This window comes from Nyctereutes procyonoides, unplaced genomic scaffold, assembly GCF_905146905.1.
Source record: "Nyctereutes procyonoides isolate TBG_1078 unplaced genomic scaffold, NYPRO_anot_genome, whole genome shotgun sequence".
Classification (NCBI taxonomy): domain Eukaryota; kingdom Metazoa; phylum Chordata; class Mammalia; order Carnivora; family Canidae; genus Nyctereutes; species Nyctereutes procyonoides.
This window is the reverse complement of record NW_026575137.1, coordinates 10699901-10723360: the sequence shown is the minus strand read 5'-3', so window position 1 is coordinate 10723360 and position 23460 is coordinate 10699901. Positions and strand designations below refer to the sequence as shown.

The 23460-nt window shown below is 41.2% G+C and overlaps 1 protein-coding gene and 1 long non-coding RNA gene across 5 annotated transcripts in view; one reads left to right on the top strand and one right to left on the bottom strand.

Moving 5' to 3' along the window:
* Positions 1–23104, bottom strand: part of NDUFAF6 (NADH:ubiquinone oxidoreductase complex assembly factor 6) — a 31436-nt gene extending 8332 nt beyond the window's left edge. The window contains exons 1-4 of one of the 4 annotated variants that reach the window (XM_055303339.1): positions 19698–23104; positions 14369–14468; positions 10661–10783; positions 6514–6570 (exon numbers count right to left, since the gene is read on the bottom strand). In XM_055303339.1, the coding sequence (XP_055159314.1) occupies positions 6514–6570; positions 10661–10783; positions 14369–14468; positions 19698–19960 (543 nt within the window). In that variant the 5' untranslated portion in view covers positions 19961–23104. Of the gene's footprint in view, positions 1–6513; positions 6571–9594; positions 9722–10660; positions 10785–14364; positions 14469–18980; positions 19185–19697 lie in introns of those variants that run through there. The other 3 variants (XM_055303340.1, XM_055303341.1, XM_055303343.1) reach the window with 3 other exon arrangements.
* Positions 19300–23460, top strand: part of LOC129495671 (uncharacterized) — a 30069-nt gene continuing 25908 nt past the window's right edge. The window contains exon 1 of the long non-coding RNA XR_008661589.1: positions 19300–19653. This is a non-coding gene — a long non-coding RNA (uncharacterized LOC129495671). The remainder of the gene's footprint in view (positions 19654–23460) is intronic.

The window sequence follows — 23460 nt, the reverse complement described above, 5'->3', positions numbered from 1 at the left end:
TTGCTAAGGAAATACACCCATTCCTTTTTTTTTTTTTTAAATCAGAAGAACATGGCACCAGCAATGACCCCAGGGGAAAACATTATGCCGTCTTTCACATTTTGTAAAACTTGAGACATAACTCACATACCATGAAATATACCCTCTTAAAATGTACAATTCAGTGTGTTTCAGTATATTTACCAAGTTGTACAACTATCACCTCCATCTGGTCCCAGAATGTTTTCCCCACCCTGCATCCACTAAGCAGTTACTTCCCATTTCCCACTTCCCAGCAAGCAAACCACTCATCTACTTTCTGTCCACATAGATTTATTTGTTCTGCACATTTTATAGAAATGGTGACAGGATATGTAGTTTTTTGTATCTGGCTTCTTTCAGTTTGCACGTTTTCAAGGATCATCTGCGTTGGAGCCATGTATCAGTACCTGATTCTTTTTAACTTAAGAAATTATGATTATGTTCCATGTATGGATGTACCACATTATGTTTGTACTCACTGATAGATCCTGAGTTGTTCCCACTTTTGGACTATTAGGAGTAATACTGCTATGAACATTTGTGTGCAAATTATGTATGGACACATGTTTTCATTTCTCTTCAGGATAAATATAGGAGTGAAAATACTAGGTCTATGGTAACTCTATGTCTAACTTTCTGAAGAACTGCCAAACTTTTCCAAAGCGGCTGCACCATTTGCCATTCCCATCAGCAATGTATGGAAATTCCTAATTTCTCTATATCCTCACCACCAACACTCATGTACTTGTGTTTATCCATTCGTCTTTTTAATTACAGCCATCCCAATGAGTGTAAAGGAGTCATTTATTCTGCTTTTGACTTGCATTTCCTTAATGAAAAGATGCTGAGCATCTTTTAGGTGCTTATTGGTCATTTGTAGGTCTTCCTCACAGAAATATTTACTCAAATCCTTTGCCCATTTTTAAATTGGATTATTTGTCTTTCTATTTTTGAGTTACAAGAGTCCTTTACATATTCTAGATACTTGTTCCTTATCAAGTATATAACTTACAAAAATATTCTGCCATTCAACTCCCATTGAAGTTTTTAATTTTGTTGAAGTTTAATTACTTTTTTTTTTCTTTTATTGCTTAGGCTTTTGGTATCTTATCTAAAAAATCACTGCCTAACCTAAAGTCCCAAAGATTTATGCCAGTGTTTTTTCCCTAAGTGTTTTATAGTTTTAACTCTTACATTTAGGTGTTTGACAGATTTGGAGTTAGTTTTTGCATATGGTGTTAGATAGGCATCCAAATTCATTCCTTTGCATGTGGATATCCAGTTATCCAGTTGTCCTGGCATTATTTGTTGAAAAGTCTATTCTTTCCCCATTGGATTATCTTCACACCCCTGTCAAAAAATCAATTAACTATAAATATATGGCTTTATTTCTGGACTCTCAATTCTATTCCATTGAATTATATGTCTGTGCCATACCAATACTCCACAATTTGGTTACTGTAACTTTGGAACTAACTTTCATCTTTTTCAAGATTGCTTTTGTGATTCTGGGTCTCTTGCATTTCCATACGGATTTCAGGATCAGCTGGTCAATTTCTGCAAAAAGGCAGCTGGAATTTTTATAGGGATTGTATCAAATCTATAGATCAATGTGGGAGATTGATCCCAGTCTTTTAAATATCCCTCCCTACAAATGCCAAATGTTATTTTCCATTAAACCAAAAAGTTATCTCTGTCTTAAATTCTGTAACTGTCTTTACCTCATAAAAACAGAAAACACCTAGGGTGCCTGAGTGACAGCCAGTTAGGCCTCCCACTCTCAATTTCAGCTCAGGTCATGATCTTATGATCTCAGGGTCATGAGACTGAGCCCCATGCCAGACTCTGCATTCAGCTGGGAGTCTGCTTGAGATTCTCTTCATCTCCCTCTACCCTTCCCTGCTCCCACTCACATACACATGTTCGGGCGCTCTCTCTCTATCTAAAAGAAATTAATAAATCTTTAAAAACAAAACAAAACCAAAAACACCTGAAAAATAGATCTTTTTGGTGCTAGTTAGGTCTTTAGGCCAACTGCACAATTTTTTTAAAATGCTGAATTATCTCCCATTTTAGCTTATAATTATTATAGTCTATGGTTATTAATGGGTCATATTCAAATAAACTAAACATATTTTCAAGACAATAGTATGTGATAAATATCAGGCTGATGAGGACAGGGGGGCCAACAATGTGTCAGGAAGACTACATTATTAGGCTGGGACAAAGAGCAATTTGCATGCTTGGCTGGACCTCAAGCTCAGTTCCTAGAATGTGGTCTGGTACTCCATTCACTAGAGTAGACCCGTCAGACTCTCCCTCTCCTATTTGGACAGAGATCCAAATGCTGTGTGTACATAAACGTATGTGCATGACTACTAAAGTTTTGATGATACTAAGGAATTATCTGTAATTTTTTGAGGTATGATCATGTATTGTGGGTATATTTTCTAGAAGTGTTTTTAAAATCTTTTCAAGATACATATATATTTGTAGCTCCAATAACATATCTGGGGTTTACTGTAAAATAATCCAGTGGGGTTTAATGAGAGAGGCTGGTAAAATATAGATGAAGCAATACTGGACGTGTGTTCATAGCTAAAGCTGGGTGAGATACATGACAGTATGATATACTCTTCTACTTCCGTATAAGTCCAAAATTTCCATTAAAAAAAAAAAAAAAAAAACACTGCAGGGGATCCCTGGGAGGCTCAGCAGTTTAGTGCCTGCCTTTGGCCCAGGGATTGATCCTGGAGTCCCGGGATCGAGTCCCGCACTGGGCTCCTGGCATGGAGCCTGCTTCTCCCTCTGCCTGTGTCTCTGCCTCTCTATCATGAATAAATAAAATCCTTAAAAAAAAAAAAAAAACACACACGGCAAAACATAAAACAGTAGTGTGTGGGTGTGTACACACACACCTCCGCCAGGGTGCTGTGTCTGCCGTCTGACTCAAGACGCAGAGGCAGGGCTGAGGGGGTGGCACGCAGTGAGGGAGAGTGGACAGAATGGCACAGTCCTCTAAAAGTTTCCTTCCCCCAAAATATAATATGCTTATTAAAACATTTCCTCCCAGGTTAAGGACCATCCTGCTAAAAGATAAAAGGGTCAACCAGGAAATTAAGGAAGAATTAAAAAGATTCATGGAAACTAATGAGAATGAAGATACAACTGTTCAAAATCTTTGGGATGCAGCAAAAGCAGTCCTGAGGGGGAAATACATCGCAATACAAGCATCCATTCAAAAACTGGAAAGAACTCAAATACAAAAGCTAACCTTACACATAAAGGAGCTAGAGAAGAAGCAGCAAATCGACCCGACGCCCAGCAGAAGAAGAGAGTTAATTAAAATTCGAGCAGAACTCAACGAAATTGAGACCAGAAGAACTGTGGAACAGATCAATAGAACCAGGAGTTGGTTCTTTGAAAGAATTAATAAGATAGATAAACCATTAGCCAACCTTATTAAAAAGAAGAGAGAGAAGACTCAAATTAATAAAATCATGAATGAGAAAGGAGAGATCACTACCAACACCAAGGAAATACAAACGATTTTAAAAACATATTATGAACAGCTCTACGCCAATAAATTAGGCAATCTAGAAGAAATGGACGCATTCCTGGAAAGCCACAAACTACCAAAACTGGAGCAGGAAGAAATAGAAAACCTGAACAGGCCAATAACCAGGGAGGAAATTGAAGAAGTCATCAAAAACCTCCCAAGACACAAGAGTCCAGGGCCAGATGGCTTCGCAGGGGAATTCTATCAAACGTTTAAAGAAGAAATCATACCTATTCTACTAAAGCTGTTTGGAAAGATAGAAAGAGATGGAGTACTTCCAAATTCATTCTATGAGGCCAGCATCACCTTAATTCCAAAACCAGACAAAGACCCCACCAAAAAGGAGAATTACAGACCAATATCCCTGATGAACATGGATGCAAAAATTCTCAACAAGATACTAGCCAATAGGATCCAACAACACATTAAGAAAATTATTCACCATGACCAAGTAGGATTTATCCCCGGGATGCAAGGCTGGTTCAACACTCGTAAAACAATCAATGTGATTCATCATATCAGCAAGAGAAAAACCAAGAACCATATGATCCTCTCATTAGATGCAGAGAAAGCATTTGACAAAATACAGCATCCATTCCTGATCAAAACTCTTCAGAGTGTAGGGATGGAGGGAACTTTCCTCGATATCTTAAAAGCCATCTACGAAAAGCCCACAGCAAATATCATTCTCAATGGGGAAGCACTGGGAGCCTTTCCCCTAAGATCAGGAACCAGACAGGGATGTCCACTCTCACCACTGCTATTCAACATAGTACTGGAAGTCCTAGCCTCAGCAATCAGACAACAAAAAGACATTAAAGGCATTCAAATTGGCAAAGGAGAAGTCAAACTCTCCCTCTTCGCCGATGACATGATACTCTACATAGAAAACCCAAAAGCCTCCACCCCAAGATTGCTAGAACTCATACAGCAATTTGGTAGCGTGGCAGGATACAAAATCAATGCCCAGAAATCAATGGCATTCCTATACACTAACAATGAGACTGAAGAAAGAGAAATTAAGGAGTCAATCCCATTTACAATTGCACCCAAAAGCATAAGATACCTAGGAATAAACCTAACCAAAGAGGTAAAGGATCTATACCCTAAAAACTATAGAACACTTCTGAAAGAAATTGAGGAAGACACAAAGAGATGGAAAAATATTCCATGCTCATGGATTGGCAGAATTAATAGTGTGAAAATGTCAATGCTACCCAGGGCAATTTACACGTTCAATGCAATCCCTATCAAAATACCATGGACTTTTTTCAGAGACTTAGAACAAATTATTTTAAGATTTGTGTGGAATCAGAAAAGACCCCGAATAGCCAGGGGAATTTTAAAAAAGAAAACCATAGCTGGGGGCATCACAATGCCAGATTTCAGGTTGTACTACAAAGCTGTGGTCATCAAGACAGTGTGGTACTGGCACAAAAACAGACACATAGACCAATGGAACAGAATAGAGAATCCAGAAATGGACCCTGAACTTTATGGTCAACTAATATTCGACAAAGGAGGAAAGACGATCCACTGGAAGAAAGACAGTCTCTTCAATAAATGGTGCTGGGAAAATTGGTCATCCACATGCAGAAGAATGAAACTAGACCACTCTCTTGCACCATACACAAAGATAAACTCAAAATGGATGAAAGATTTAAATGTGAGACAAGACTCCATCAAAATCCTAGAGGAGAACACAGGCAACACCCTTTTTGAACTTGGCCACAGTAACTTCTTGCAAGATACATCCACGAAAACAAAAGAAACAAAAGCAAAAATGAACTATTGGGACTTCATCAAGATAAGAAGCTTTTGCACAGCAAAGGATACAGTCAACAAAACTCAAAGACAACCTACAGAATGGGAGAAGATATTTGCAAATAACATATCAGATAAAGGGCTAGTTTCCAAAATCTATAAAGAACTTATTAAACTCAACACCAAAGAAACAAACAATCCAATCCTGAAATGGGCAAAAGACATGAAGAGAAATCTCACAGAGGAAGACATAGACATGGCCAACATGCACATGAGAAAATGCTCTGCATCACTTGCCATCAGGGAAATACAAATCAAAACCACAATGAGATACCACCTCACACCAGTGAGAATGGGGAAAATTAATAAGGCAGGAAACAACAAATGTTGGAGAGGATGCGGAGAAAAGGGAACCCTCTTACACTGTTGGTGGGAATGTGAACTGGTGCAGCCACTCTGGAAAACTGTGTGGAGGTTCCTCAAAGAGTTAAAAATAGACCTGCCCTACGACCCAGCAATTGCACTGTTAGGGATTTACCCCGAAGATTCAGATGCAATGAAACGCCGGGGCACCTGCACCCCGATGTTTCTAGCAGCCATGTCCACAATAGCCAAACTGTGGAAGGAGCCTCGGTGCCCATCGAAAGATGAATGGATAAAGAAGATGTGGTTTATGTATACAATGGAATATTACTCAGCCATTAGAAACGACAAATACCCACCATTTGCTTCAACGTGGATGGAACTGGAGGGTATTATGCTGAGTGAAGTAAGTCAATCGGAGAAGGACAAACAGTGTATGTTCTCACTCATTTGGGGAATATGAATAATAGTGAAGGGGAATATAAGGGAAGGGAGAAGAAATGTGTGGGAGATATCAGAAAGGGACACAGAACATAAAGACTTCTAACTCTGGGAAATGAACTAGGGGTGGTGGAAGGGGAGGAGGGCAGGGGGTGGGGGTGAATGGGTGACGGGCACGGAGGGGGACACTTGACGGGATGAGCACTGGGTGTTATTCTGTATGTTGGTAAATTGAACACCAATAAAAATTAATTTATAGAAAAAAAAAATAAAAAAAAAAATAAATAAAACATTTCCTCCCAGAGGAATTAGCTTATGGATTAAAAGGGAAGAAAACACTTAAGACTTGAGCAATTTCAACTTACTCTTTCATCAATGATTTTCATAAGCCATCTTTTAGTCAGATTATGTCTTTTCACAGCCTAAAAAACAAGAGTGTTATAAATTTTTAGAAAGTACTAGAAATGACTTCAGCAGACTTGAATAAACAAACCAAATACAAAACTAGGTAAGGAAACATTTGTAATAACTCATCATCAGATAAACAGCCAGTCATGTTAAATATCAGGGGAAAAGAAAATGTCCCTAAAAAACATTTCAAAACATTTCCAAGTACAGATGATACATCCAAAACATTTCCACTAGACTTTTCTTATGCTACTGGTAATTTAACAATTCTACTTTCAAAAAAAAAAAACAAGAATTAAATACTGAGCTTCTGTTATATGATGCAACTTGACTTCTCTGTTTACTTATCACACATAAACTAGTTTCCATAGGATAAAAATTCTACTTAGAGTAAATTAGCAAGCAAAGACACTCCAGGAGGAAAAAACACACCTAGTGCCCAGATCTTGGATACCAGTACCATTCCCTTCAAAGGAAATGAGGCCCTGAAGAAACGGATGATTCCAGAGAGGGGACAAGAGAGATTCAGGGTGATCCTAGAATATGTTACTGTGCCAGAAAATAAGAATGCCCCCAAAAGTGATGGGGGTGCATGTCACAAGGACACAGGAGCCAGTTTGAAAGAGCTCCCACTGTCCAAATCTGGGACTGCTTTAACACCAATATTATTAAATATAGCAATGAATTATAAATTACTGGAAAAAATAGGAATTCATATCAATAATTAATACACAAATAAATAAATACAGGAGATTGAGAGCTCTTCCCTACAGCAGAATGCCAGCCAAGTCCCAACCAGTAATGTTGTCAGAGGACTAGAGTCTGGAAATTATCATTTTGCAATCATAACAAGGGAAGACTAAATCAAAGAAGAACTATCAATGAATGCTAAATTTAGGAAGAAACTGATATGTGCACAGTCTTGAAGTCAACCTTAAAGTCTTAGGTTGTAAGAGTAATTACAATTATAGACTAGGAAAACCAGGCAACATCTTGACCAGATGATAAAAATTAATAATGCCAATAAAGGACAGATGGACAAAGTGTGCCTCTAGACATGACACCCTGAGAAGAACATGTCACTTCTGCAGTATTCTGGCCAAACACACATAAACTGAATTGGCCATGAGAAAACGTCAGACCATTCCAAAATGAGGGATGTTTTAGAACAGCAAGGGGGAGGAGGCTATAATCTTCAAAAATGTCAATGTCTTAGAAGACAAGGAGAGCCCAGAGAACTGTTCCAGATTAAGCAGGCAAAAAAGACAGGACAACTAATACCTGACCCTAGACTGGATCCTATACTGGAGGGGAAAAATACTAATGTAGACAATACTGGAGAAGCCTACAAAAGTGGAATATAAATAGAAAATTAGATAAAAGTATCATACCGAAGTTAAATTTATCAAAGTCAGTAACTGTTTTGGTTACATAAGAGAATATTCCTATTCTTAAGCAATGCTCATTAAAATATTTAGAAATAAAAGGACCATGATGTATATAACTTATACTCAAATGATTCAGATAAAAATTTTGAGTGTGAAAATGCACACGCACATGCAAGAGAATGCTACACAAATCATTAACAAATAGACTAAAATGTTAACAGGTGAATCTGGATATAGATTATAGAAGTTTGTTTGTACTATTTTAAATTTTGCAACCTTTCTCAAAGTTTGAAATTATTTCCAAGTAAGTTTTAAAACCATTTTCTTACCAAGTCAACAATAAGATATATTTTCATAATAAAAACAGTAATGAAACAAAATCTTAGGAATATCCTACACTCCACCTAAGACCCTAAGCTGTCACTGATACTAAAATGTAAAAGCATGCTCCTTGATACACATTTATGTCACAAAGGGTATGGAGACAGAGCCCATTTTGCCCAGTAGGAACCTAATGGAAGCTACAAGTGCTGCATGGCATTGGCTAAAGCCCTTTCAGCACTGCTAATACATGGTAGGACTCCCTCAGGCTTCTCCCCAATCCTAGGACTCAGCCTGGGATTCCTCAGTTGTTACAGAATCCTGATATTGTTTTATTTTGTACATGTCTAAGCGGGGTGAGGCATGTTTGATCTCTGCAACCACCATCAAGCACCATTCCTGGCACATAAAGTACTCAATAAATATTTAACCACCGAAAGTTGGATTCCTGTTTACTCAAGGCTGAATCCATACCGGCTGCAGTTCCTTGACCACAAAATATAATTCTTCTGTCTGATTCTGGAGGAAATCAGAGATCAAGGTAAAAAAAAATAAGTATTTAATAAGAAGCTGAAAACATGCTGAATAAAGTATCAACAATTTTGGAAGTAGAAGCCAAACAGAATAAAAACCTTGGCTAAAAACATAAACTGCAACTAACATTAATACACAGAGAAATGAAGAAGCCCATATGAAATACATATGTGATTATAGATACACAACCATTTTGTACCCTAAAGGCACTAATGAGTCACTGTGGCAGAAAAGTGCTCACTGAGCAACACACTGTCACTCTTTCCCTATTTAATCTTCTAAAAGAGCCTGTCTCCCAAGAACCAATGGAAGGCTTTACTGGACAGAGGCCCAATGAGCATAACGTCCAGCAGGAGGGGGACAGGGAGAGAACAGGGGCACCTGCTCTGCTCACTACCTGCCTTTTGCACATTCTCAGATTACTCTTCAACACGGGTCACATCAGAAAGCTGGCCAACAGCAATCATCCAAACTGAAGCAGCTGTTAACACTGGACAAATTGGCACGCAGGTAAACACTCTACAATTCAGATATGTCTTCCGGGTCTGTTTGTTTTAAGAGAGGCCAAGAACAAAATAAACGTGTGTTGAAAGAATTTCTAACCATCCTTGATGTTTCCTGACAGAGGCCAGGGCATTCCACGCAAGCCTTAGCATAAACCCCCACTGCAGTGATGTTTGCCTGTAAGACATCATTTTTCTAGGCTTCAAGAGAAACTTTTCTTTAAATGGAGTCACCAACGTTGAGGTTCTTAAAGGAAGATGAACAGAGGTAAACAACTAATCTAATACTCACAGCTTCCCATCCACTTTTTCTTCTCAGTCCCCGGTTGACGGGGGAGCCTGGCTTTCCATCCTTACTGGGGCTCTGTGCAGTCAGTCAGGGGCCCAGGAATGGGGCCCGCCTCTGCTGGTACGCAGACCTGAGAAGAGGTGCACCCCTGTCAGGTCTGTTGAGTGGCTCCGTCACAGCACCTGTCTTTGGCACTCATCACACCACAGTGGGGACCCAGATCAGGGACAAAAGGCACCGAATTCCCTTCCTCCAGTCGTGGTGTAGCACATTTCCCAACTCTGCATGAATGAAGGATCCGTACAGCTGCTCTAATGTGGAACTACTCACTAGATACATCAAGCTATCCTAAGAATTCTTTTTGTTGTTGTTGTTGTTGTTTATTTATGATAGTCAGAGAGAGAGAGAGAGAGAGGCAGAGACATAGGCAGAGGGAGAAGCAGGCTCCATGCACCGGGAGCCCGACGTGGGATTCGATCCCGAGTCTCCAGGATCGCGCCCTGGGCCAAAGGCAGGCGCCAAACCGCTGCGCCACCCAGGGATCCCTATCCTAAGAATTCTCTAGCTCTTAGGTTTGTTTCCATTCTCTAATATTTCAAATTTATCAATGAATATGCAACGCTATCAAACTCAACAAGGCAGTTTTATATTTGTGTCTAGATAATGGTGAGGGCATGTCTCCCTTCACAAAAGATCAATATGGGTTTCTACAGCCCACAGTATAGATTGGAGCGCTGGAATAAGGAGCTACTGGGCAGACAGGACACGCAGTTCACCTGCCACTGCTTCAAAACTTGTGGGGTTTAGTTTCTACACCAAATAAGTGGAAATACAGAATTTATAACACAAAGGGACCAGGTTCCTTTTTCTTTCCTTTAATAAAGAAATTCACTGAAGTTCTGTCCAATTAGGAGATGATTTTGAATTCCTCTGTCAAAACTAACATAGTTCTGAACATCACATGAGCCTAAGATTATTTTCAGGAATAGATTCCCCATTGCCACTAGCCAAGTTGTATGCATCAAAAAGTATGCTCAAATAACACTTAAAAGAAGCATTTTGTTTTTACCTTCCACAGCTCCAAGGCCACAGGCTGCTGGGGTGGGTTATCACAGTATATATCGTCCACTGTTTTTTTCCAAAATGCCATTCGCATCAGTCCAATTGTTTTCTCAGAGACAGAGTCCTTAACCTATAAACAGAATTCAAAAACCTTAATAAATGCACTCTTCACAGTTTCAAAATCAGTATTTGTGACTGTATAATGACATAAGTCAGCCAAAAACTAAGTTTAATTCTATATATGTTTCAATTTTTCCTTGAAGCTATATATTGATCAAACCGTTGCCATTAAGTTTCCTAAGTAAACCTGCAAATTACTTCCAATATTTTCAAGGTTTGCATTCCAAAATAGGAAAGATATTCTTCTAGAAATAAATGGCAATAAAAAAACAAAAGTGGGGGGAGGACATTTAGATTAAAAGAAATTTAATAGAGGAACCAGTTGCAGTATATGGAGTTTATCTGATCCTGATTTGAAGAGATAGAGACAACTGGAAAAAATCTGAACACTGGATGTTTAATATTAAGGAATTATTAAATTTTTAATGCATGACAATGGCATTGCAGGTACTTTTTTTAAGGAGTTACCTCTTAGTGATACATACTGAACTATTTACAGATGAAAAAATTTATCTGAGACTTACTTCAAAATAACAGCGGTGAGGATGGGCTTAAGTGGGGATAGAAGGAAAACTCAAGATTGGCCATGAATTAGTAACAGGTAGAGCTGAGTAATGGGTTTATGGGACCTTATTATACTACACTAATTTATATATATTTGAAGTTTTCCATAATAAAAAAGTTTTTAAAAAATAAGTGGAAGAGAAGAAAAACAATCCTTTTGGATTAATGATTGTAAAATTATTTCTAAGTCTGGAGATAAACCTAGGAAACAGAACCAGGGGCCTTCTATAGGAAACAGGAAAGGAAGTAACATTTATCAAATGTCCAGGAGTACCAAGCCCTTTGCTAGGTACCGTCCCAGAGATTATCTGATTGCAGTCCCCACCACAAACCTGCAGGGTCATTACCAATATACCAATTTAAAAATGGAGAATTCATGGCTCAAAAAAAGACCGTGCTCTGCACACTCACAGCTCTCATAATGGAACCAAAAGGGTATGCAAAAGATTATGGGTGAGGGGAGCAGCTCACTACAAAGGTGCACATGAGGAATATCTGGAGTTGATGGAATTGTTCTTTTCTCATGACTATAGTGGTGAATGCATGAAACTGCATGTTTCAACACCTACAGAATTGTGTACCACAAAAAGTGAATTTTACTGTATATACATTTAAATAAACTCATTCATTCACTACATAACGTTTTTTAAGAGAAAGAGGGCATGTGTGTGCAAGCAGGGGAGGGGCTGAGGGGAAGAGAGAATCTTAAGCAGGCTCCACACTCAGGGAGGAGCCCTATACAGGGGTTCAGTAGGTTAAGCATCTGCTCAGGTCATGACCCAGGGTCCTGGGATCGAGCCCTACATCAGGCTCTGCTCAGCAGGGAGTCTGCATCTCCCTCTCCCTCTGCCCCCCACCACCTCCAGCTCATGCTCACTTTCTCTCTCGCTCTTTCTCTGTCTCAAATAAATAAATAAAATCCTTAAAAAAGTAAAATTTAATAAATAAAATATTAATGTCATAAAAGGCTGTGGAAACGTTCCAGATTAAAGAAGGCTAAAAAGATGAAAATTAATACAATATATGATCTTAGATTGGCTCCTGTACAAAAGAGGCAAAATGACATTATTGGGTCGTTTGACAAAATTGGAAACCAGATGGTAGGTTAAACAATCTACCAATATCAAATTTATTCAAATTGATTATTATGATTATATAATATTCTTATTATGAAATAAATTCAAGTTTATAGGGATAAGGGCCATGGTGTAGTCAAGTTACTCTAAAGTTATTCAGAAAAAAAAATATACATATACACACACACATATTTGTCTATATATGTATACACACACAAAATGACAAAGCATATGTGGCAAAATATCAACAACAGAGTATATGGATATTTTTTGTACTATTCTTTTGTGTGTGTGAAATTATTTCCAAATAAAAAGTTGTTTTTGTTAATGGTCTTGGTGCTGGGTAGGTCTCTTAGCAATGTTTAGTATTCAGATCCCAGGAGCATATGGCCTATTCTCAATACAATATCAAGAGTAATCTTTTTAAAATGTGACCAAGCTTTAACGTCCTTTTCTGCTCAGAACCTTCCAATGGTTTCCCATCTCCGAGTAAAAGCCAAAGTGACTGCAATGGTCTCCAAGACCTTGCCTTTCTGGTCCAGGTACCTCTAACCTAATCTCCTCCCATGGTCTCCCCGACACATCTGCTGTGCCATACTGGCCTTCTTGTCTTTCAATATTATCAGGTACACCTGCACCTCAGAGCCTCTGTATGTGCTGTTCCTTCTCTTTACTCAAATGTCTCTCTTATCTCCTTCAAATCTTTACTCAAATGCTACCTTCTGAGGTTTTTCCTGACCACCGTATATAAAATAGGAACTCCTGCTACACCCAGCCTTCCCCATCCCTCTTAATTTTTTTTTCCATAGTACTTGCTTCCACCTGATACATTACACAGTACTTGCTTGTTCCTTCAGTGCAGGGACTTTAAATGTTTCAGTGTTGCACCCCAGGACCTTAAACAGTGCCTAGCATATCTGAGATAATCAAATACTTACTGAATGAATGAACGAACAAGACTGTGTGTGCAAAACAGCAGCAAAACACTCTTACAATGTGACAGAGAATTCAGGGAGAACCCTAAGAATTTATCCATTAAAATGAAATTTTAATAATTTTAGAGTTAGAAAGGAAGATCACAATGGGGACTCCTTATTGCTAAACTGTCCTTGACTTAAGATGCAGATGTGCAGTTTATGCCTGAAAAAGGATGAGGTAAAAAAAAAAAAATACTGACTCATGACTTCTAGAAATAACACCAAGAAAAAAACTAGCCAGAGTCTATGAGAGTCTCTGCAGACTCAGTGTCTATCCTCGGGGGTGCTTCGGAGCTGTACTGACACCCTTTCATTCATTCCTAGTTCACTTCCTATCCTATACACTAGAGCAGTCATGCCAAAACTTGCCACTTTCTTCAAGACTCCAAACCCTCGCCCGATCACTCAGTCTTAATATCCGAGCCCTCCATTTAATGAGAAGACCAAGGTCACTCCACTTCAACTCCCTCATTTCCATCCTCCATTTCAACTTATGTTGTATCAGCCCACGGCCTTTCCATTCTAAGAAAAAGAAGGCTCTTTCCTTCCTTCATAATTTTTTAGACAAAAGTGAGTTAGAATGATCTAAGGCCTGGGTTTGCTATAATTATTTCTGTTCCCCATTTCACATTAAAGCTAATACCTCATTAAAAAGTGCTTTGAAAACTGCTATAAGCAGTGATACTGTGATGAGCCTACTCAACAGACAAACATGCTATGTTAATCGCATAGTTTTATAACATCCCTAGAAAAATAAATAAAAATCCCAGAATGGTAGTTCCAGAAACATCAAGTTTGTCAGCTAATTTATTTTTGGAATTGAATTGGTAAGCCTATATAGGAACACAAAGAAATCACCAGCAGAGACCTTATACACACCTAACATGCAAATTATAACTGTATTTCTTTATTTTTCAGCATTAAACACATTATATCACCATTTTTGCAAATAATTTTTTAAGGTATTTTAATACCAGCCTGAGCCAGTTCCACATTGAAGGCTCTCAGTGCAAAGGCAGAGCTTCTGGATTCTGCAGGGAACAGCAGGGAGCATAAATAGCCTTCATAATCCCGTTTCCTATAACAAACAGGCAGAAAAAGATAGTTACTTTTCACTTTCTAAACTGTACACCAAAAAGTGCTGACTAGTATTAACTGAAAGAAGAAAAAAAAAAAAAAAACCCAAGTATTCAATTCAAAACAGGCCTAAAATTTCTTGTATTTTATACTTGTTTATTTAAAATTACAAAAAAATGTATCTGCCCTCAATCCCAGACTAGTTAAAAAGAAATCATCTCTATTAATTTATCTGAACTTGTATGGTACTTATAATTTTCATTGTTTCAGAATTACTTTGGTTTTAGTAAGAATTCAAATGATTTACTGAGGTAGAAATCAAGAAAGTAATACCAGGAAGTATTGTATGAACTCACAGTTTTTAATACACAAATAAAGACACAGATAAAACATAAAAACAGAAAATAATATGGAGCGTGTTGAGTGTGTGTGCCTGTGTGTACACTTACATTTCCTAGCAGCATCTGCGGAGAGAGCCTAGAAGCAATGATAAGGAAAGACTGAGAAATTGTTCAAGCCTGAAGAAGACTAAAGAGACGTGATAACTAAATGTAGCATATGATCCTGAATGTATGAAAGTCATAATCAAATAATGAGCAAAATTTGAATGGAGCCTGTGGATTCAGTGGTAATAGTGGATCCTGACTCTGAAGGTGTACCATAGTCATATGGAAGAGGATTCTTGGGTGTACTAAGAAATACACACCAATGGACACCTGGGTGGCTGTCGGTTGAGTGACGGACTCTTGGGTTAAGCTCAGGTCATGATCTGGGGGTTGTGGGATCAAGCTTGATGTCAGGCTCTGTGCTTGGTGGGGAGTCTGCTTAAGATTCTCTCTCTCCCTCTCCCTCTGGCTCTACCCCACTCACAAGCACTCGTTCTCTCTTGCTCACTTGCTCACTCTAAATAAATAAATCTTTTTTTAAAAATACACACTAAGGGATCCCTGGGTGGCGCAGCAGTTTGGCGCCTGCCTTTGGCCCAGGGCGCGATCCTGGAGACCCGGGATCGAATCCCACATCAGGCTCCCGGTGCATGGAGCCTGCTTCTCCCTCTGCCTATGTCTCTGCCTCTCTCTCTCTCTCACTGTGTGCCTATCATAAATAAATAAAATAAAATAAAAATTTAAAAAAATAATAATAAAAAATAAATAAAAATACACACCAAGATGTTAGGGGGAGGCGATGGTGCATCATGTCTACACCTTATTCTCAAATGGCTCAGAATATTAACAATGAGGGAGTCTGAATGAAGAGTATACTGGAGCTCTGTGTACTATCTGTAATTTCTATGTCCGTTTGAAATTACTTCAAAATAAAAAGTTTAAAACAACAGAATGCTTATTATATACATCATAGGATGACTGCCTATCAACAAAGCTACTTTCACTATAACACACTGAAACTTTAATACAAACATTCTTTCCTATAAAACAATTATCTAAATAAAACGGGTCCAACGTCCTTCCATGGAATTTAGGTACTGAAATTCAGGTTACTCCCACATTTTAATTGGTTTACTTTTTTTTTCAATTTAATTTAATTTTTTTTAAGATTTTATTTATTTATTCATGAGAGACACACAGAGAGAAAGGGAGAAACAGGCTCCACGCAGAGAGCCCGATGCAGAACTTGATCCCAGGACCACGCCCCAAGCCAAAGGCAGGCGCCAAACCACTGAGCCACCCAGGGATCCCCCTTAATTTAATTTTTTGATAGAGAAAGAATGTGGGGGGGAGGAGCACAGAGGGAGAGAGAATCCTAAGCAGGCTGCATGCTCAGTGCAGAGCCCAATGCAGAACCTCGTCTCACCACCCTGAGATGACAACCAGAGACGAAGTCAAGAGTTGGACACTCAACTGAGCCACCCAGGCGCCCCTCAATTGGTTCACATTTTGTTGTCTGCCTAACAGAGAACTTAAACCTCTTCTAGCCACACCCTTCACAATTTCCTCCAACTTCCACATAAACAAAAGGAAGTGATAATGACAAGTAATCCTGCTATCACAAAACAGCTCTACCAAAAAATCTCACCGTAAGTGGTTTCAGCTACAAAATGGACAGTGTGGGCAAAACAGCTCTATAATTTATACCTTTAAATACATTATAGATATATTTTAAAACTCTATTATAATATAAAAAGTCTCTGAACTTCAAAGTGTTTAAAACACTAGGCTGTTAATATGAAACAGGGAGAAAACAGTGACTAGGAATCATGACTACTATCTTAATTTCAAGTAGTTGACAGAAATGCTACCTACCATATCTATTTCCTAATTTGCAAAATGAGGCTTGATAAGCAACCTGTTTCATATCTTCTAAAAATAAGCAATATGTGAAACACTTTAGATTTCTTAATTCTAGTATGGTAACAATCTTTGGGGAATAAGATACTCTACACAGAGAAAGGTTTCTCTGTATTTTTTTTTTAATTTTGGTTGGAAATTTTTCTAAACAACATTACCAATCTATTTACATACGCGAAGATACACTGAATATTGGAACCATTTCTTCACTCAAGATTATGGTTATAAATATCGATTACTGGTAGACGAGGTTATCTTAAGTAGCCAACCAAGGTCCAGTTATTAGAGAAATGTTCCAGATAGTGAGAAATTCCATACCAGGATGGTTTTATACAGCAACAGAGCCAAGAACCTTTCATCCACTCATTAATGGTAACATTTATTCAGTGCCCACTATGCGGCAGCACTGTGCTAGACACCAAAAATAGGTATAGACTTCAGTCTGGTAAGGAGGGGCAGACCAATGAAAAATCAGCATATCTGGTGTGAGGACTGCTGTGCTAGTTCTAGTTCCATGGAGCTGTGCCATCAAGGCACAAAACAGCGGCTCCCCAGTGTGTCTGGGGGAGAATGGAGAATAGGTACGCTTTGAGACATCACCACTAGCACCTCCTTACCTCCTTAGAAGCACTAATCCCAAGGCCTAAAGCAGCCTTGAGGTTCCTCAAAACCATCCCCCAGGAAACCTATGGAAATTAGGTCTGAGATATTCCCAGGAACGTAGATTCCTAGCAGAGCTCTCTGGCTGGCTAAGCCAAACTTCTGGCCTGGTATCTTTTTCAATATTTGGAGGGCTTGCGTAAGACACATGTCCAAAAAACAACCCTGCCCAAATGATTTCAGGGGCCAAATCCTGAAGATTAATGAACAACCAGGAGCTAGAAACTGTAACCTTTCCTTCAAGTTACATTTTGTTTCTATTTAAAAACTACCACTGTGCGTATGTTACTGTGCCAGCATATTTATACACACATCATTGCATTTAACCCTCATAACCAGGCTCTGAAGACTAGAAATTTACAAATGAAGAAATAACTGCAGCTTAATGTGAGCAACTTTCCCAGGTGATGGACTTGGGATTAATAAACTCGCATCAGGGCAGCCTGGGTGGCTCAGCGGTTTAGCATCGCCTTTGGCCCAGGCCGTGACGGGGGGGGGGGGGGGGGGGTCCTGGGATCGAGTCCTACGTGGGGCTCCCTGCATGGAGCCTGCTTCTCCCTCTGCCTATATCTCTGCCTCTCTCGTGAATAAATAAATAAAATCTTAAAAAAAAATAAAAAAAAATAAACTCAGCTCAGGTCTGCCTGCAAAATCCAGGCTTTTTAATAAATCACTCAAACGCCTCCATTCCACTCAAATACCTACATGAACAGATTAAGTTATCTGCCCACTTGCAAATATGTATTTGAGATATCACTGCCATGATATCCACAGACTATTACTGGAAGAACTGCAGGATCACTATGCACATGTATATATAATACGTAGTGTGTGTATATATACACACACATATAGCACATATATATGTAATACATTTTTACTCATATACAGCAATACATAAGAAATTAGGAAGAGGGATCATCCGCCTCTGGATGCAGACGTTAGGACATCACAGGTGTCAAAGATGGACCCGGACAAGTGGATACGGGTGGCATACATTCTGATGCTCTATATCTTACTATCATCAAAAAATCGGTAGCTTTATATGAAAACGAGCCTCACTCTTCCCGCAGGTTTGCCTTTTTGCAAGGTCCTTACGGCTCGGATCCCCCTACTGCTAGCCTGCTTCCTTTATAAGCGCAATCAACAAAGAGGCCGGAGCAGGGCCGTCATTTTTCAAAAGGGCCCAGAAACGACGCGCTGAAATCCGTGGGAATCCTGTTGCGTCACACTACAATTCGCTAAAATAGAATGCAAAAAAAAAAAAAAGAAAAGAAAAGAAAAGAAAAAGAAAAAGCGATGTCCCGGCGCAGTCAGCCCCAAGCCGGCAGGCCCGCAGGCCCGGGTGCTCCGGCGCAGCACGGAGCTGCGACCCCCACGGTCGGCGCCCCGCCCCGCCCCGCCCCGCGCCTGACCCCCAACACCCGGGGCCGCGAGCGCGCGTGCCGCACGGCTGGCCAGGAAGGACCAAGCCTCGGCCAGGGCGGCGGACCACGGGCGTCACGGGCCCCGCGGCCGCAGGAAGGCCCCGCTCCCCGCCCGCTCACCGCAGCAGCTCCACGCAGTAGCGGTCGGCGCCCGCGGCACCCGAGCCGCTGGCCGCGGCCACGCTCCGCCCGGACCCCGCGAGCCCCGGGAGCCGCCGCGCGCGCGCCCACAGGCCCCGGGGCGGCCGGCGGCGGCACCACAGCCCCGGAAGGCCGAGCCGCGGCGGGCCGTTGGCGGAGCGCAGCACGGAGGCCGCCATGACACCGACGCTGCGTGCCCTCTGACCCCGCCAGCCACGCCTCCGCGCGCCGCCGGCCGGCGCGGGCGGGGGTCGCGGCGCTCCAGTGCGTCTGCGCGGCCGCCGCGGCTCCGGGCTGCTAAGCTCCAGGAGTGCGCTCCAGTGCGTCTGCGCGGTCGCCGCGGCTCTGGGCTGCGGGACTCCGGGGCTTCGCTGCAGTGCGTCTGCGCGGCCGCCGCGGCTCCGGGCTGCTAAGCTCCAGGAGAGCGCTCCAGTGCGTCTGCGCGGCCGCCGCGGCTCTGGACTGCCGGACTCCGGGGCTGCGCTCCAGTGCGTCTGCGCGGCCGCCGCGGCTCCGGGCTGCAGGGCTCCAGGGCTTGCAGGGCTCCGGGGCTGCGCTCCAGTGCGGCTCCGGGCTGCAGGGCTCCAGGGAGACCCCGCCCGCCCGCGCTCTCCGCCTTCCTCCAGGGCCTTCTGAAACTGTATCCATCAAGGTAGGAGGAGAGACAGTGTTTTCCCCGCCGGCTTACTACCTTACCTTACAGCTTTCAGGTATGGGCCGCACGGGGGGAGCCTCCTTTGCCCTCCGAGCCGCCGCCCTTGGAGTATTGAGGCGGGTCTGGTCGCCAAGAGCGACGGCCCCGCCGTCCCTGCCCGCGTCTGCATCCCGGGGACACCTGCCCGCACGTTTGGACGATCATGCGGCCGCCAGACGGGTGCTTGCTGGAGGGCGCACCTGGTCCTGACCCTGCTTGCCTGACAGTCTGCGCTGCGCATTGCATCGGCCCCTCCCTCCGCCATGTGGCCTCCCTTTACTTCTCAGCCCCCGGCTCCCTAAGCCCGAAGGACTGGACCTCGTTACCTGGACCTACAGGTCACCTGCTTGAGACTGGCCCCCTGAGACTGCCTCTCTGCAGCCTGTGCAGGACCTCAGTTCCTCCCGCATCAAACTCTCTTTTCCCTCTGGGCTTCTGTCCTTCCGCCCTGATGGACACACACCAGTGTTTTCAATGCCACAATTTAAACCTGATCCATAAGAGGAGAAAGAAAAAATCACTCCTGTGCGTCTCCAATTCTGATCTCCTGCCCAGCTGGACTTTTCCATCTGGACATCTTCCCATTACTTCAAAGTCAACCTGTCTGCAAACCAAGTCAAACTAATTCCCCTTGTTGGTCTCTTTATTTACCTGGACACTATTCCCCCTCTTACAACCAGAGGGAACACTTGGGAGTCATCCTTCCCTTTGCCCTCTTCCTAATGTAATAAAATTGGTCAGATCCATCCTTTTTTTTTTTTTACCTTCACAGGCTCACATCTGTGGCTTCATAGCTGATGGGAAACCTGGATTCAGTCCCTGGCTCCACCTCCCACTATCTCTCCTATTATCTCTGTGACCCTCGGTGACCGACTTACCTTTTCTTGAGCCTCAGATTCCTCCTCTACGAAATGTAAATAATAATAAATCCTACCCCCTAAAGTTCTTAGGAGAATTAAAGAAGCTAATATATTTAAGGCACCTCCTCATGTGTCTACCCATAAATAGCATTTAACAGAAATCATTTAACAGCTATGTAGGGAAAACATTAAGAAAGACTATTTAGGGCAGCCCAGGTGGCTCAGCAGTTTAACGCAGCCTTCAGCCCAGGATGTGATCCCGGAGACCCAGGATCGAGTCCCAGGTCAGGCTCCCAGCGTGGGGCCTGCTTCTCCCTCTGCCTGTGTCTCTGCCTCTCTCTCTGTGTGTGTGTGTGTGTGTGTGTCATGAATAAATAAATAAAATCTTTTAAAAAAGAAGAAAATATTTAAAAGGAACAAAAATGGCATGCCTTAGTGGCTCAGTGCATTAGGTATTTAACTCCTGATTTCAGCTCAGGTCCTGATCTCAGGGTTGTGAGATTGAGCCCCACATTGGCCTCCATTCTGAGCATAGAGCCTGCTTCAGATTCTCTCCCTCTCCCTCTGCCCCCTTTCCCCTAGGCCACCCTTGTCCTCCCATGCACTCTCTCTCCTCTCAAAAAAAATAAAAGGATTGCTGGGTGTCCCAGTGGGAAGCTAAACATTATTCAGGTTATCTGATTCTGTGGGGTCTTATCTCACTGCCTTTCATCATCTTTGAGCTATTTTACAATTCCATAAGTTACTGGATATTGACAATAATGCAAATAATTCTTGTCCATAAATATGCAAATTATGTTTGTAGGGATTCTGTTGATTTTTGTTCTGTGGATATTGGCCGGTTTCACCAGTTTTGCATCTGTTAAAGCAGATTTACTTAAGCATTCCTAACTGCCTATGTAGTCTGGTCCTTTGATTACTTCTTTGAATTGGTGGCAACATCTTACTGGTTCCCACATTGATTAATGAGTTAAATGAAAAAACAATTTTAAGATTTTATTTTTGGAGTGCTTGGTGTGCCACAGTCAGTTAAGCATCTGACTTTTGATTTCAGCTCATGTGACCTCAGGGATCAAGCCCTGGATTGAGCATGGTGTCTGCTTGAGATTCTCTTTCCCTCTCCCTCTGCCCCTCCTGCTCCTGTTCTCTCTCTCTCCCCCTCCCTCTTTCTCTCCCCCCCCCAAATAAATAAATAAATATTTAAGAAAAAAGATTTTATTTTTAAGTAATCTCTACACCCAACATGGGGCTCATACAACCCCAAGTCTCACACTCTACTGACTGCCAGCTAGGTGCCCTTTAAATGAATTTTTTGACGTGTGTTCATTTTATATCTGAGAGTCATGGTTATACAATTTTGTTAAAAATTTAAGAACTACCATTAGGTGTTATTAACTTCTCTTCCATTTTGTTTCCAGTACCTAGTTTCACATCTTTCTGATGGACCTATTTCATTTGTTTCCTTATTTCCAGGTCAATAAGTCTGTATTGAAAACTACCATGCCTAGTAATCATTAATGCAAATCAAAGTAATGTGCGCTAAAGGTGTTATGAGCCTATAGATTTATAAACTTTACGGCAGAAGTCCAATTAATGGCAATAGAGGAAAAATTAAGGACTTTTTAAAATTATGCTATGGATGATACACTGCCACCAACTAACATAGATAAGAACATCTGTTCTTTGCTAATCTTGAAATTAATTTTTTTTAGAATTATGAGCACATGAAATAGTTCCTTAGTCTAATTACTTGGTATCAAAACCAATGTATTTGAAATATGCAAATGCTTTTATTCAGTCAAGGTTACAATCAAGGCAAAAGCTCAGTGCTTAACCCCAAAATTAACACTTACAAATAAATGACCACAGACCACAATTTGTTAACTTGGCCTTTAGCTATTGTATTAGTTGTTGTATTTCATTTATAATTGTTGTATCTCATCTATAACAGATGGAGAGTATGTGCTCCCTGGCGATTATAACTGTCTCATCTGTGTAATTATAGATGAAATACAATAACATTTCTTTCCAAGCCCAAAAAGACTGTCCTATGGTTGACTGCTAAATTTTAAAGAGTTATGTCTTACTGTTCTGGAATATTACTCCTCCTCTTATTTTTTCCATGCCCTTTGTCAAAAAGTGAGTTTCACTCTTTATGTTAAGAGTCAGGCTGGGGATCCCTGGGTGGCGCAGCGGTTTGGCGCCTGCCTTTGGCCCAGGGCGCGATCCTGGAGATCCGGGATCGAATCCCACGTCGGGCTCCCGGTGCATGGAGCCTGCTTCTCCCTCTGCCTCTGTCTCTGCCACTCTCACTCTCTCTGTGACTATCATAAATAAATTAATTAATTAAAAAAAAAGAGTCAGGCTGGCTTTCTGGCTTTTACACGACACCTTGAGCACATAAAGGGCCTGAGACAGTCTACACCAGATCATAGCTGGTTAAACCTCCCAGGATAAGAATACTCCACACACTTTCTCCTTCTCCAAGGCCCTCAGGGATCAACTGACTTCTTAGTCCATTTTGTCTTCTTACATGTTTTTCATTTTATTTTTTTTGAGGTTTTATTTATTCATGAGAGACACAGAGAAAGAGAGGCAGAGATGCAGGCAGAGGGAGAAGCAGGCTCTATGCAGGGAGCCCGACGTGGGACTCGATCCCGGGTCTCCAGGATCAGGCCCTGGGCTGAAGGCGGTGCTAAACCGCTGTGCCACCGGGGCTGCCTGTTTTTCATTTTATACATATGTACAAATACACACACATATACACACACACACACATATACACACATTTGCCTATGTTTTCCAGATTTCCTTTAATGATATATATAAAGAATACATATATATATATAAAATATATAATTAAAGGATAAAAAGTATACATATATATGTAGGAAACATGGTAAAA